The following is a 17,252-nucleotide window of genomic DNA, read 5'->3' on the forward strand; positions in this document are numbered from 1 at the left end:
TCTGGTAATGTATTTTGTTTATATAATTAAGCCTTAGGTTGAATAAGAAAATGAGCATATAATAAAAAGGTTACTGCATTTGTATGGGAAAATATGAACTCGTTTTGTCGGATGGATATACTGCACTCCAAAGGTCGTGCAGTATTTATTACATCTGAAAAAAACTTGTTCATATTTTCCCATACAAATGCAGTAAGCTATAATTCTGATGCAAGATCACCTCATTAATATGCAGAAGTCTTGTTCATTATCTTCCTATCTTTTGATGATATAAGCAGATATTCGAAGTTTGATTTAATTTAGATCTGAAATACAGACTTCAATATTAACAACCTGGTGTTGACAGATGGATGGCAAGCAACAAAGGACAAGGTTGACACCATAAACTCACTTGGTCTTATGGCCTGGTGATCTGAAAATTAAAATAGCCACAAAATATTTCATCCACTCCTATGCAGGCAATCTACAAAAGCAAGAGACAAAATAGTTTATCATTTCAATGTCACATTTTATTTTATCATTATAAAATAATTTAGGCATTTTTTGAAAATAAATGCTGTACAAAACAACAAGCATACAAACTCGATGAACCTTCTGTTTGAAGCTAACTCATGTAAGCATAAAGCGGAGGAGGCAGTTCATATAACGATAAAATAAAATGAAAACTAATGTAAAAACGAACAAGACAGAACAAAGCATATTAACAAATGTGCATAATTACTGATAAAATTTCATACAATCCCAGTACTTTCATATGAATGAAAGAAGACAAGTTTATAAATATACATTTCTTACTTGTTTGAAGATAGCTATATCTCTTCTTTCATTCTTCAAACTACTATCTCATAAACATCAAAACATATATAAATTGGACCTGAAAATAAACCTAACCTTGCATTAGAGAATCCCCCCCCCACCTCTCTGTTATTATATTGCAGCAAATTCCATGGGACACTTGGGGGAAAGTTCTATCAGTGTTGAATATACTGCTGTATTAACCAGACAGAACACTCACCAAACAGGAAACAGCACACTGTAAAATCTAAATAATAAGCAAATACCGTTACTTTTTAAATTGCGGCAGCCATATACACCTAGTATTGATGTGCAGTTATCAACATTGGATTGTATCATGATGAACTTAATTGAAGTTTAGACATTTACAGCTATCAATTGATTTAAAAGCATATAAATTCAAGATGGTATATCACTTAATAAAATGAAAGGAATAGTGAGCAATTTGCCCACAGAGATATACCCCCACTTCTTGGGCATCGCACCCCTACCCCATGAAGATAAATCTACAGAGAAAAAGGATATAACCCTTATGAAAATAGCATGAGTGCAATAATTGGTCAATATTCATATCTTCTGATGATGAATATAATATATATCAAGTTTCACAGCAATCCACTAAAAACAGAAAAAAATAGTTACATTCACAAAATTCTGTCATACAGTGCATCTAGCTGTTATAAAAGACAACTCTACAAAATCAATGGAGCACACAGATTTGTCAATATGTGCATCTTTAAATGATAATTATAATATGCAACAAATTTAAACCAGAATGTAATCAATGATTACACAAATCACCTTTACATAGCTTGCACAAGTCTCCAGTAGCCATTGAAAACATTAAGCAGAAAATAACTTTAGACTAAATTAAGTATGGCTCCTTTTAAAACTAAAGCATTTTTTGCAATCTTTATTTTTACAACTGAACTTGTAATTTAAAAAAAAAAGTTTAAATGTTTTAACCAGCAATACATAGCCTATCCAGTATTGTGCTGTTATAACATGAAGCCACCTACTTATATACATATCCACCAAACCATCTACTGTGACAGGGTATAAAAGAAATAAAAAGTATTAAAAAAAGGAACATTATTTGTATGATGTCAAGTCAAGGTTACTATAATGAACTGATACAGATTAATGTTATTTTCTATTTAAAGTTTTTAAAAAAATGGTTCATTCTAAAATCTGCTTGAAATACTTTGTCAACCTGCACAAACCAGATTTCACTGGGTGCAAGTCACAGGCTCCTTACCTCGAAGTGACAGCCAGCAGTACAAATGTAATTCATGCATTGATAATTAGCTTGACTGGCCATTACAGGTGAGGCCTCACATGAAATAAGCAGTCAAGTGATCCAATTTTTATACTGGTACGCATGTACAACACAGTTTGTTATGTTGTGGGAAACACAACACAATATCATAGGTGAAACTTGGGAAAAACCACAATACTGAAAAGCTGGCACAGGGTCAATGGGGCCACCTAGGCCTCCTTGTGGGTTGAGGGCAAAGCTCTTGTGTGGGGTTGGGGGGAGCGGGGGTTTGAAACACCCCATAAGCTAAAATTAGAGTAATTCTGATACTATATTTTTGCATGAAAACTGTAACGAACAATCCAAAATTCTGATTCTTTAATATGATGCATACATCCATTGAATCAGTATGACATAAATTACTCATTGTAATTTTTTGTTAAAAAAGTGCATCCTTTATCACAACACATAATTTATCAAACAATGAACTAGATAACTGCTGCTAATATAATTGTGCTACATGTACATTTATTTCAGAAATGGTCCAACACTAACAGTCGGCATAAAAAAAGGAAAATGGACACATACAAAAATATGATCAGATACTTTTAACTTTTGTCAAATAAATTAAATATTCATAAATTATGGTGCTTTGTGTTTTATTTTTTATTCTGCACAAATCAGTTGGAATCAGGCTGGTTATTTCTTTCTTTCTTTTCTAAATGACTGTGCATCCCAAGCATTCTAACCATGAAAGTAGGTCAGAATATATACAATGTATAAAGCTGGTGAAGTAGACAATGTATTTTCCACATACAGGACCAGCAGTTGGGAGAAGTTGTTGGTTATGCTTTGAAGTTTCAACTCAAGAAATCTGCTTCTTTTTATAGCCATTTATACATCTGAAACTGTAGTGAATAGGAGAGGAAAATAATGCAGTTACTGTCTGCGAATTTAGCATGGGCAAAATTCCAATTGTCCTGACCTCTGACTACCAAGCCAAGATAATGCAACAAATTATTTTTCAAAAAAAACATTCTTTCTATGAATCAAAGTCTTTTTTATAGGAAAAACAATAGTAGAATGATATGAATGAAGGTATAGAATCAGCTGAGGTGTCTCAATCAAATATATCAGTACCCTCAATCTGATATAGGTCAGATTAGGCAAATGTAGGAATCAAATAGCAGTGAAATACAAGACTGAGTTATTCAGGACAGTGAATTAATTGGAGTGAAGTATGAACTCGTGATTCAGCAGAACATATGAGGAGCCTCGAGTGAATTGAATACAACAGGAAAATTCTGTTTGCTTGCTAAGCATGGATTTTTTCCCTAATAAATGCTTTCCAACCACTTGAGCCCCCTCCCCACCCAAAACACTCAATGGATATGCAAGATTTGGAAGATTGACATGTAGGGGCATTGTAAAGACGTAGTTTCCATCATGTGATGGAGAACTTTCACTCATGCAATATACAATGTATAGTCATTAATATTTAAAGTTTACCAATGAACAAACTATTTATTTCTACTTCCAACTGTATTGGTCAGAAAGAGGCCAGAATGTGTACAAGTCTAGCGCTGATGAATCTATGTGATCTTAAAACAAATACTTCTCACATGTTTGTAAACATAAAATGTAGGTTGCAGTGACCTTTGCCTTTCCACCAGGTGTAGTAGTAATTTTGATGCACCAAATTGTCAAGGTTCATGAGTGGGACATAACCAGCACCCAATACAGAAATTTTGAACACAAACTTAACAAAGCCACTGAAACATTATAGGTCACAGAGACCTCTTGTTGCCAAAAGGATGTGAAGTTATCAAGATACATCCTCACCAAGTTTCATGATTCTAGGTTAGAAAACATGCCATAAATGTTGTCATATGCTAACTGCTAAAACTTGACCAAAGTCTGGAAAAGATAAAATACAGGTCACAATAAGCCTCCATTGTTGTAAGGGTGTGGTAATAATGTATATCATAATGTCAAACACAAAATGCAGCCATAATCCATCTTCAAGCTTTATGATTCAATATCATGCACACTACACACAAAAATCGCAAGCAGTCATGAGCTAAATGCAGTTTTAACCTAAACCAGTAAAATGTGAAATATAGGACACAGTGACCTATTTTGGTATGGGCGTACTACTATGAAATATGTATCCAGTCTTTCCAACAATACTTTATTTAAAAATACAGATAAGTAGGGATACTTTTTAAAAGAAGTAGGAAAAAAGTAGGTGAAAATAAAGTTTAGAAAGAAAAAAGTTGTCATTTCGAGTTTAACACTTTTTCAGTGCATGATAGCAATACAAGATGGCCAGTGTAACTAGTGGAGGAAAAGCCCAGGAAAAGCCTGTGAAATGTAGTGTTCATGACCTTTTCTGATAAGGTGTGTGGTACTAATTGAGATGCAATCATCCAGCTTGATAATTTCAGTTGGAAGAGAGCTTGAGAAACAACACAAAATTTAACCAGTCATGAAGCATGCAATATGGGTTAGTGTGACCTACTTCGTGCTGCACATGAAGTACTCATCAATATGCATCCCCTCACCAGTTTCATGAATCTCTGTATAACAGCATATACAAGGTTCTAAAAACATCTGGTCATAAGCTCAATGTAAAAACTTAACCTAAGCCGATAAAATGTGAAATGTAGGTCACAGTGACATTTGTTTGTGTTACGAGTACAATACTAATGCACATGCATACAATCATTTAGTTTGACAATTCCACCATAAACTGAGCTCGAGGTATGATCTTAATGTAAAATATTTAAACAATGTCAGTGAAGTGTGAAATGTGCATAACAGTGAACTACTATTGTGATCAGGGTGTAAGATGCATCCTATCACGAAGTTTCATGATTTCAAGGTTTACAGCATTTATTCAGTGTGCAGCCCCCCACCCAATGTAAAAACATAATCAAGAATGTGCAACTAGTGTACATTTATGCACAAAGATAGCCTCCACAGCCCCATCCAAACAGGGTAGGTTATATGAAACCAACTCCAAACTGTTGCTTAGGACCTGGGGAAAAAAGAACGATTGAGATTGAGAAATGCTGTACATTATGTATATGTTTTTATCTGTGTGGAAGCTGATACTGAAACAGAGGCTAGTGCAACAGCTTGCAACTATTTTGAGGTGTTGCTATCAAGTGCAAGTCAAGTGTTCAAAATATTCTGTCTTGCACTGCATTCAGTTGCAAGGGCATTAACTCTAAACAAAAATTGCAGAAATAAAATTATTTGTTGACAAGTGCAACATCAGGTGATGACCATGGTATTTACCAACCTTCATGACTATCAATACAAAAAACTGCAGGACTACTGGTGTGAATAAGACTGTCACACTGCATTAGGCTACAAGGCAAAAAGGGCAATAATGCTAACAATAATTATGGATGCAGCAAAGTGATTTGTTAATATATGCCTTTTCAGGTGATGACCACAAAATTTAGTTTTCACGGTAATAACTTAAAAACTAGGGAACTAGATGCACTAATAAGATTGTTATACACTGCATTAAGCTACAGGACAAAACTGGTAATAGCAAACAAACATTGCAGGTGCAAAGTGATTTGTTAATATGTGTCTCTTCATTTTGATGGCCACAAATTTTACTGGTACCAACTTCCATGACAATTCATAAAAAACTGCAATGCTAGTCACACTGAAGAGATTGTGCAGGATGAACAGACAGATGCACATAATAGATTATTATATAGCCTTTCTACAGAGGCTGGGATATAAGAAAGATAGAAAGAAGGAAACATAAAGAATAAGATGAATATATAAATAATCTTACTTAGCACTAAATTTAAAACAAAAAATGTTCAGAAGGGCATCAGTCAAATCTCAGGTTTTTTGGTTCTTTACATGCACATATTACTGCCACAAAAATACCAAATGCACCATGTGACCTTATAAGCTCTTTTCCTATTCTACAGCAGTCTGTGATGTTTGGTGGGCCCATACATAAAAGTCTGGTTTGGTGATTTATAGCAAAACAGTTGGTACTGAGGGCATTAATTTGAATAGTATCTTGGTCAGAGACAGATAATGCTAACCAACATGGGCTGATGGTTGCATTAGAACCCTTTTGATCACAAGTCCAGCACACTAGCCACCGATTGTTGTTGTTGTAGGGCTTAACGCCATTTTTCAGCACACGATAGGCTATACATGGCGGCCAGTATTAATGGTGGAGGAAGAACCTGGGAAATCCCCGGAAAGAACCACCGACCCTCGAGAAGCTACTGGCAAGCTTTCTCACATACCCACATTGGCCAAATCCGAGACTCGACACACGCAGACAGAGGTGAGATGGCAGTGATCTGTAACGGACAGCGCTTTAGACCACTCGGCCACTCAGGGCCCCACACCGAGCTAATGTAGATCCACCATAAGATCAAGATCAATAAGGTTTCTTGACTATCATATATAGAACATTATGCAACACAACAGCAGATTTACATCTATTCAGATTAATGTGTCTTAAACAGGTATACTGACGTAAGGTCCAAAACAACTTGAACTGACCAAGCATACAACCTTTAGGGTAAGCAAAATTTGAACAATGACAGATCATAACTTTAGAAGTCTCACAATTCTAAAACACTGAAACATCATCCAAAGTGCAGCACTAACTATTTATTGGAATTTAATAATTTCATGAAAGTGGATGCATCTTTGTGCAAGAATGGTTTTGCAAATTATACAATACTGGGTACTCTGATGAACCAGGGAACAGCATCAGATGGCATATTTTACTAAAGAAAACAAATCCAGTATTCAAGTAAAAGAACAATGCAATAAACTAATTTTTCAAATAACAATTTCCACATATGTCAAAAGAAAAAAATGGTCTTCTGAAGGGAGACAACAGCCCTTTTACATCAATGATGTGTTGATTCCTCAGCATTAAAATACATGTTACTGGTGAAAATAGTTTTTTTGCAATCAGACAGTCTTACTCTTGAGGGTGGAGAAGGAGGATTCAAACAAGATTGTAATTCAAATATGCCTTCGATATTTTCTTGTTTTCAAATCCATATCAGTAGGCATTTAAAGTGACCAGGGCAATAACTACTGAGTTGAATATGCTGCAGATCTAGGTTCCCAAGAAATTAATGTATGCAAGGCTAATTAATGTTTAAAAAAACAACATATCTGATAACGAAAGTTTGAACATTACACTATGTTTGCATCTTGTGAATATACACATGAAACCAACTGCATGAAGCGTGAAACAAGTTTTTTGTAACAAACAAAATCTTAAACTTTAGAGTGTAGATGTTTATATTAAGACTGCATGAAAAGATATTTGTCATTCATTTTAATGGTTTGAATGATTCAGAAACAATAAGCTATACAGTGGTATCACATATTTATGCATTTGTAGTAGTGGGCTGGAAACAGTTCCATCCCAATGTCAATAACATCTCTTACCTTGACCAAGAAGTCAAGTTCATGCAATATTAATTTCAATATACAATGTATTACTTATTGTGGCACACAGTTAAATTTAGTTAGGAAAACTGCAATTAATGAACTATAATGTATGTACAATTAAGAAAATATAAATATTAAACTGATTAGTTAAATTCTGTACGTTTCATCAAGAGAAAAGTATTTTATGTGTGTTTGTCTACTGAAAAGATTGTAATGAGCATGCAATTTAAGACCATAAAGCAACCATGTCTACTAAATTACAATAAGTATATACATACCTATAAAGAAACTGAAAACTTGGAAAATGTAACTTTGCTCTAAACAAATATACACAAAATATGCTAACTATTCTCATCCAATTATGACTTATCACATTATTTCACCAAAAATGCTCATCTAGATGACTAAGCTTATTTAAGCATCTAGTGTACCAGTTTTGGTTGACTCTACACCTACAACAAATTCATTTACATCTTTTCATTTTTAAACACACGGCTGGATATCTGACTTCTTTGAGTTTCAAGTTTGCTATCTCTGAAAATGCCTATATTTTATTTCAATATTCTAGAAAAGAAAACTTACAAAACACATCATTTTGCAAACAAAAAGAAAAAAAAAATCTGCAACAAAAGTCCACATTAAGAACTTTTGGTAGTTTTTATTTGATTTTCCTACTAATATGTAAAGGTCATCCATTCAAGCAAGGTTAGAACATGACTGCTTTACAAATGACCTTGAGAACTCTAGTTACTGAAGGAATGTCACACTAAGTCTTGGGATTTCTTAATATCATTCAGATTATGCTAACAAATTATGTTAACAAAACCCAATGAATGCCAAAGCCATTGATTCTAAACATTTCACACTAGAACACATGGAAAATCCATAGCCACCTTACTTTTTTTCAATAAATTTGGGAAGAAACAAGCTGTTTCTCAATTTTCTACAGAATTTTAAAAACAAACATGAACACTATGTTTGCCGAAAGCATTGAACATAATATTAATCAACTCAGTTGCTCAATAGCATCCACGTATTTTGTCTAAAACTGTTGGAGCTTCAAACACCACAGGATTCTGATGTTTTGTCTGTAAAAATCAATGACGCCAATGAAAAAATTAAAAAAACCTTCAAATATACACAAGAGGTACAAGCAAAACTTTATCCCTCCTCCCATTCAACTGCTGTCTTGCAGATTCATCTCTACCAGATCACAAGAAGACTGAACACTTGCAGATTCGTCTCTACCAGATCACAAGAAGACTGAACACTTGTAGATTCATCTCTACCAGATCACAAGAAGATTAAACACAAGTACCAAGAAAGGCACATTATATGTATGACACATTTAATAGTTCTCTCTGTATGAGCCAATCAGGCATAACTGATTCTGGAAAGTACAGACCATGGCATTAAAATGACCTGAACCTTAGGTCAAGGTATGTAGTCTTGAAATACAATTACTGTGCAAAGACCATTATATTCTTATCAGACTGGACCTATGACCTATTCAGCCCAGAAAATATAGGATTCTTTATAACTCCATGTGCAGAGTTTGATCCAGGAACTTGCTGAAATGAAAAAGTAATGGGGTCAAATGGTTATGCCAGACCCGATGCTGACACAGGAGACTGATCTGTCCAAAAAGTATAACAGAAAGAAAAAAATGATGCATGTGTCTTTATTTTTTCTCATCTTTTCATCGTTTTTTTTTTAAAAATGGATGCAACATCCAACTCCTGTTTGACTAGTCTGGTATGACTATTCAAGTCCAAAACCTTATTCAGTCTATGACAGAATCTGTGTACATGATCTACTTCTGCCTTGTAGATTCCTGTAGTTTGTATGAGGTGTGTACTGCTGAAACAAAAGGCCTGTTTGATTAGATTTCAGCCATGACCATCTCTTAAGTTATGTGCAAGTACTTTAGTGTCTGCTGAAAAGATAACTGTAGTATTTTCAATCTTCAATTTTGAGGGAATAAACTCACAAGACATCAATTAGCAATAACAGGTGAATCTCACTTGCACTCTATGTGTATATTTATTGAGTGATGCTGGTATTTTTTTCTTAATTTTCATCATTTCTTTTATGTCTGAAGCATCCAAACCCTATGATCTGACCCATATTTACTGTAACAAATTCAAAATAGTTTAAGCCCACCATAAGTAGGCATTCACCTGCAGACACTACAAAAACCACAACTGTCCAGTCCTCTTTGGTCACTGTTCACTTTGTTGTATTAGGACTGCTTTTACCAGGGTGATTATTGTTTGTATTATTAATTTCCTCTGCTTCCTTCTGTCTTTCTTCTTCACGTGTATCAGGATTGCCCTGTGTGGATTCTGATGTTAAATCAGGGTCTGTTGTGGATTGTGGAATCTCAATCTGATTCAACTCATTGTTGATCTGGTTGTTTGGCTGGACTGGCTGGTGACCATTTACCTTGACCTGTGAATTAGAATGCACTCTTAAGTCAGGAAATTTAAAAAAATTAGATTTGCAAATGATCACTAATATTCCACCATGGTGCTTGAAAACTGATCAAAGCGGAGAACTTAACCTTGGTGTGACTTGTGGACAAATAAAAAGACACTATATGCCCTGCCCTGCTGTGGTGGGGCATAAAAAAATTAAATGTTAGAATCTATGGCAAAAGCTTTAAATCTGTAAACAGAGAATTCAAGATAAGCATACAATTGTATCAATGTAGCAACACAACTGAACTGAATAAATACCCAAAGTAAATACAATCATATGCAAAAGTTAATGCAGTCCATAACTGATTCATAGAAACTAACAGGCTAATATGCCAAATGTGCAATAATAGTCCAAAGTTCATGTCATATATACAATTATGTACATGCTGGATCTAACTGCAGATGTCACAGACCATGATATGCCATTTCATAATGCACTGGCTGGCTGGGTTCATGCATTTTTAAAAAAATGACAAATCAAAAAAAGAAAAAAAAAACAAGGACCCAGATTTCCACTGCATAAGGCACAAATTGATCTAGGTCAATGTTGTTTGCAAAGATTAATCAGAAGAACATAGATCCTGATCTCTTGGCATGTTATTGTTTGCAGATGGATCTTACATGTACACTAGAATATATATATATATATATATATATATATATATATATATATATATATATATATATATATGCAATCTTGATTTCTAGATCACATCAAGTTGTGCATTTAAAAATCAGCATCAAGTGTTTATCAGGATTTTTTGATTCCTATAATATGACGTGATCTAACATTCATGATCAAAATACTATGATAATGACATTTATGTTATATATCTTTCAATTTTCAGATGATAAATTCATTATACTTACTGAAAAACAAAAGACATTACTTTATGATTCAACCATTTAAATATGAACTTGATTCTGGATCATGATTTAAAGTATATAATCAGCTGATATGTGTAGGAGTATCGCAGTTCATGAATGAAGTGCATGAAACAACTCACATTCACTACGATCACTGTTAGTAATATAAATTCTTAAATGCAATGGGGCAGCAGAAGCATGTATTATTTAAAATTGTTGAAGATTTCAACAGCCAGATGACTCAAAAGTTTCTCCCAGAGAACAGACTAAAAACAATGTGAGAATCCTTGAAAAAATTCTTGAACTGCAATTCTTACTTGACATACTATTATACAGTGTTTTAAAATCATTTAACCAAAACAATGTACATTTAAAAATTTAATATTAGTCTTTTTAGCCATTAAATGTCAGTGTATAATTTACACTGGTAGCCTGCAATCATTATGTTCTGAGATGGGCTACTCAATTCAAGTTAAACCTTCAACATGAGAAATATCTATAAAACGCCAGATAAGCTTTTTATCTGCCTCATATGTAGCCCACTCAATAGCTTGAGCAATAGGGTCCATAAACTGCAGAATAGGCGCCAGTGCAAGACAGCTAGGGAAACTTAGCTTTTGGTAAATGGGTGGTGTGCTAGCAACTTTCATTGATACATGAGAATTATGATCTTTATTGTCCTACAAAAATATTCATCTAATGGGGTAAGCATATAAATTTATTTCCATGGAAGTACTCATGGTCATCACTTCAAGTCTCCCGACTCTATTCACACTTGAAAAGAAGAGGCCATATCAATTTCATGATAACACATCGCAAATAAATTAAACAAGAGTCTCTCAAATGGACTGAAACATAATATTTTTTAGCAGTAAGACAGTCGATTAGCCACTGTGGCAGTCATATTAGTCATGAGGTCAGCTTCATTTGCATTTTGGATGAACCAGACATCAGAAGAAGACTTCTGGTGAAAACTCCATAACAAGACCTTTCATTCAGGAAGGGTAGTGATAGCAAGATTTTCAGGACAGCTGTCATCGCAACCAGATTTGATGTGAGACTGAAACTGTCCTGCATTTTGGGCCAACATAATATCATAAAAGTCTTCTGGTGAAAACCCTATGCTTATATGATCATTAATTTTGGAGAAGCAATATGATTTTCAAGATGGCCACCATGGTGACCATATTGGATGTCATTAATTAGTTTTCTGGTGAAAACCCAATGCTGAAATGAATTTCTTATTGAGGAGTAGTAAGAACGAGACTTTCAAGACAGCTGTGGTTGTGGCTATACTCGATGCCAATTAAGCAACATTTTCATTGGGGTGGTGTGTATTTTTACATTTTCTAACATTGCTTTTACAATCAGATGTTTGCAGTGTGGCTGTTTATTATAGTTATGTCTAGTACATTGGCATTATGCTGCAGACATGTGGCATCATGTCCTATCCAGTCAAATTATCCTGACACCAGGTCAACTAGTCCTAACACAAACCTCTTAACAATGAGCAAGTGATTTTCATTTGGGATAAACCAAACATTAGTGAAAACTTTATGCCAATATGACCATTCATTCGATGGGAGTAATGGTAACGATTTTCAAGATGGCCATCATAATAGCCCTATTTGATACAAGACTAACACTGTTTTGGATTTAGAACCAACCAGGTATGATATCAAGTATTTTCATGAAAAAACCTATGCTGACATGATCATCAGTTCTGAAGATGTAGCAGGAACAAGACTTTCAAGATGGTTACCATGGTAGTAATTGTTGCCAACAGATCAGCGTCATTTTCATTTTGGACCAACTAGACACTTTATAAAGTCTTCTAGTGAAAAACCATGTCCGTAAGATTTAGGAGTTGCAACAGCAAGATTTTCAAGATGGCTCCCATGGTGGCCACAGTGCATGTCAGATACCCATTATTATCATTCAGGACAAAGCAGACCCCATAAAAACTCTTCTGGTGAAAACCCAGGTTGATACCACCTTCTGTTATGGAGAAGTGTGTGTGTGATTTGGATTTTTAATGTAGCTTTAACAATTTTTCAGTCGTATCGCTACGATGTCTGCAGTGTGGCAATTTTTAGTGATGTCTAGCACTGGGGGATCTTGCCGCTGACATGTAGCATGATGTCCCACCCAGTCACATTATTCTGACACCAGGCTGACCAGTCCTAACACTAACCACTTTAATGCTGATCGCCTAGCAAGGAAGCTGTTAGTACCATATTTGTAAGTCTTTGGTATGACTCGGCCGGGGATCGAACCCACAACATCTCCCATCTGAGGCCGACGCTCTAACCACTAGGCCACCGGAGCGGTGTTACTGATAAGTAGATATGAAACAATTTTTAAGATGGCTGCTCTGGTGCCCATAAAAGATGTCAGATCAGCACCATTTTCATTTATGACCAACTAGATATCAAATGACACTTTCAGTGAATATCATCCATTAAGGAGGAGCTGGTTCAAGATGCACCATTTAGGACTTGCACTGGATGAGGTCTACTTGTGAAAACCTCATGCTGACAATGTTTAATTCAAAACAAAAGGCAGTAAAAATAAATATGCAGGTCCGTTGCTATGGTGGCCATATTGGATTTCAGATCAGCACTGTGTTCACTTACGACCATTGTAAGATGTATCTTAGTAAAACCTTCATGCTGATTTGCTGATCCATTCCGGATTAGCAGCAATAACAATATTTTCAAGATGACTGCTGTTCCAATAATATATGAACAGGAGTGGCACTGTTGTTATTCAGGACCAACTAGACACCATGCAAAACATTTTAGTGAAAACATCAATGTGGTGGCCATAATGGACAGCCAAGAAGCAACATTTTCATTTGGGACCAACCAGGCACCACAAGTTTTCTGGTGAAAACCTCATGTTGATATGACTTTCCCTTAAGGGAGAGTAGCAATAACAAGATTTTTAAGATGGTTGCTGTGGCAGCCATATCAGACATCAAATTGACACCATTTTCATTTAGGCCGATTGATATCCAAAGACGCCTTTTGGTAAAATAAGTATGTTGATATGATCACCCATTCTGAAGAAGCAACGATAACAATATTTCCAAGATGCTGGATGTTCATGCAGCACCATTCTCAGAGAGGACCAAGAAGACCTTGAGATGAATGTGTGTAAAATGTCATTGCAATCCTCCAAATAGTCTCGGGGAGTCAACAAATTTGCACTAACTGATGAACAACACACCATCCAATAAGTATATCCCAACATTTTCATTCATATTTCATCAGATATTGTTTCTGAGAAAATATTACATAAAATATGCTTTCTTATTAAAATGTTTAAATTTCATGATGCATACTCCAAATTTCCACACTAACTGCCCTTCTCAATAATAAAAGCAAGTGATATATCAAGCATTCAGTTACCAGTTTTGATCATGATTTTTGAATGTTAGGCAAGTAAATGAATATTGTATTTTCTGTAAGAAATAAATGGTATCCATAAATGGTTCTGCATTATAAGCAGGTTTGCAAGTTGTCATGGTGTCCTAAAATGAGGAAGCAAAATATACTGTACACCTGAATAACTAAAAGCTGGCTATTCTGTACAATTAAATGATCTTTACCATACACCCAGCTCACTAACCTGTTCATTCTATTCACCTGCCTAACTCGTTATATTACATTACAAATGTGACTCACTCACTTGATTATTCTGTACTGGGACCTGTTGTGTCTGTTGGTCTTTATCTGCCATCTGCTTCCCCTGACCCTGTTGTACAGGGGATGTAGATAGGGGTGGGGTCTGCTGGGATGATGTATGTGCTTGCTGCTGTGACTGCTGTGGCACTTGTCCTGGTTGTTGACCATTCTGAGGGGCTGGCTGACCTGGGCTGGGGGAAGGAGACTGACCCTGGGGAGTTGGGCCAGGAGACTGGTCATCAGCTGGTGGATTTTCTGGGTCATCTGTCAGGTCACCTTCCTCTGGCTCCTATATTTTAAGACATTAACTTTAAAATTCTACTTGGTTTTGTTCTTTTTTTCTCTTTTTTGGTGGATGTACACTAACTTGTTAACTGGCATGAATCTTTCTTTTGTGCATAAAAGAACAAGAAAGACTCTGTTAACTTAACCTCCCGAGTATGTCAAGAAATTTGTAAGAATTGCACCTGATGAAATTCCAACCAGCTGGTGTAAATGATGGTAAAATAAGAGACTCTCAAAGGGTCTAATGACCTACTGACTGAAAGGAATTTCCAGGTATTCAAGACAAGACCATTTATACCATTTAAGTGTGGAGTGTTGAAACAGTTATGGCATTCTTCAGCTATAACAAGATTTTCAAATTAGCTGCTGTGGCAGAAATAGCAGATATCTTGGCACCTGTACCAAATCCCCCCTTTCAGTCTGCTGAATGAAGGCATATACACATAGCTAACTTAGCCCACTGAAACAAGATTAAAAACGATTCTTTATAGTTAGGTACAATTTTCCACAGCTTATAGGTATTGGGCTTCTTCTGCTTCATAAGATTTTTCACTTACATAAGCTTTCTTGATTTAGCACTTGCTGACTACTATGCTAGAATTAGTTTCTTCAATATAGTTTACATATTTTAAATCCATTAATGCCATAGTCAAACAGGGGTACTTTGATAAAATAATTTCTTTACTTCTTAATTTCACTTTTTAGATTCTTATTTATTAGACCTGTCATAACCTTGCTAGGGCTATATGGTTTTATATCACATGATCCTGCTTGGCTAAATTGTGACAAGAAAAGAAACAAAGTTTCCTCTACCTTTAAATTGTCTGTATTTTACTGTATTTTATATGGCTTGTTTGTCTGCCTTTTCTACATTTAATTTTTAGCAGCTTAGTACCTCTAAAGTTATCTTTGGAATAAAATGTTTTACTATCCAATTTTTACAAACAAAAAATCTGGAGCAACTCAACTGCACTTGATAGTAAATATCATTTTAAGTTGGGAAAACCTTACCATAGAAATGAAGAATTTACCATAATTACTTATTTCATGATTAATTTGAGCTCAAATTAAAGCTACAATCTCACTTTCTGGTGGAGATATTTAAAAATTAGTGAAAGATTTTTATGGAAAATTTACCAAAATAATGTTTTCTTGATGTTAAAATTCGAAGTTCAAAAACCAGCCTGGGACAAGTACCCATTAAGTCTGGCCTTGTTCTTACACGGGACTTCAATTCTTGCAAGGATGCATCACTCGTCTTTAAGTTCAGGCTTAATTTCCTGTGCCAATATGTACAAGGAATTTTGGTTTTCTCTTATCTCTAGATGGTGGTTTCCATTACATTTGTTGCTTTACTCAAATCTACAAACAGTTTACGTAACTGAACTGTAGCTTCAATAATGCATAACAGACACTGCCCAAAGTTATTGCAGAAGTGAAGTATGATCAGAAATCAATTTCTATTTCTATGAACAAAAAGTCTTTTCAAAATACTCACCTCTTCAGGACATAGGGCTATTGCCTTTGTCAAGGTTATTCGTGCACTCTGTGACCTCTCCAAGAAATATCTGTAACAAACGTTTTGAAGTCAGCAACTTAATAATATATTCTATTTATCAATTATACAGCCCTATGCATCTGTTCAGAATCTAAGAAAATAAATGAGGCTGTCAGAAGGTAGTTCATCTAGCCAGTACAGATTTATTTTGAAAAGGGATTTTGTATTTAGTCAGTATTCAAGATGATTTATACGAGTGATGATGTAAACAATCTGGCATGCAAGACAGTTACTTCTTGTCTAATATGCTAAAGTTCTTCTTCTTAGGATGGATGCCCATATACAGTTTAATGACTACAAGTACTAGGGTCCACAAATGTCACAGAAAAATCAATGGTGTCAATAATTACTTAAGTTTAAAATGTTATGCTGTATTTTGTTTGATACAGTACTCCTCCACATGCACATATCAAGCATAACGAATGTACAAGTAGCTGTGTTTGAAAAATGAATCTAAAATATACATGATTACTCAAGTGTGAAAGTTGATCAGTGACCTGCTTCTTTCTATGAGTTTGTATTCAAAATACATATACATATCTATTTACATGATTGTGCAAGCAATGGTGTCCCAAAAACTAACCTAAATGGAAAAGTGCACATGAAAAGTAGGTCAGTGACCTACATATGGTATAGTAATGTAGTACTCTTTGGGATGTGTGCAGATTTTAAATTTCATGACTATACAAGCAACTGAATCTCTGAAACTGACCAAAGTATAAAATGTGTACATGACCACTGCTACATGAAAAAAGGTCACAATGACCTACTCTATGGTATGGGTGGTGTGGTATTCTATGCATACACATATGAAGTTTCATAACTGTAGATACAAGTGTCTGACAGACTGACCT

The 17,252-nt window shown here is 35.1% G+C and overlaps 1 protein-coding gene across 3 annotated transcripts in view; it reads right to left on the bottom strand.

Moving 5' to 3' along the window:
* Positions 1–487: 487 nt before the first annotated feature.
* Positions 488–17,252, bottom strand: part of LOC149799209 (ubiquitin carboxyl-terminal hydrolase 9X-like) — a 197,299-nt gene continuing 180,534 nt past the window's right edge. For 2 of the 3 annotated variants that reach the window (XM_089958476.1, XM_089958475.1), the window contains exons 58-60: positions 16,339–16,408; positions 14,560–14,844; positions 488–9,970 (exon numbers count right to left, since the gene is read on the bottom strand). In XM_089958476.1, coding sequence (XP_089814602.1) covers positions 9,749–9,970; positions 14,560–14,844; positions 16,339–16,408 — 577 coding nt within the window. In that variant the 3' untranslated portion in view covers positions 488–9,748. Of the gene's footprint in view, positions 9,971–14,555; positions 14,845–16,338; positions 16,409–17,252 lie in introns of all 3 variants that reach the window. The other variant, XM_089958477.1, reaches the window with a different exon arrangement.

Source organism: Sinohyriopsis cumingii, chromosome 5 (genome assembly GCF_028554795.1).
Source record: "Sinohyriopsis cumingii isolate HCF-2022 chromosome 5, ASM2855479v2, whole genome shotgun sequence".
Lineage (NCBI taxonomy): Eukaryota > Metazoa > Mollusca > Bivalvia > Unionida > Unionidae > Sinohyriopsis > Sinohyriopsis cumingii.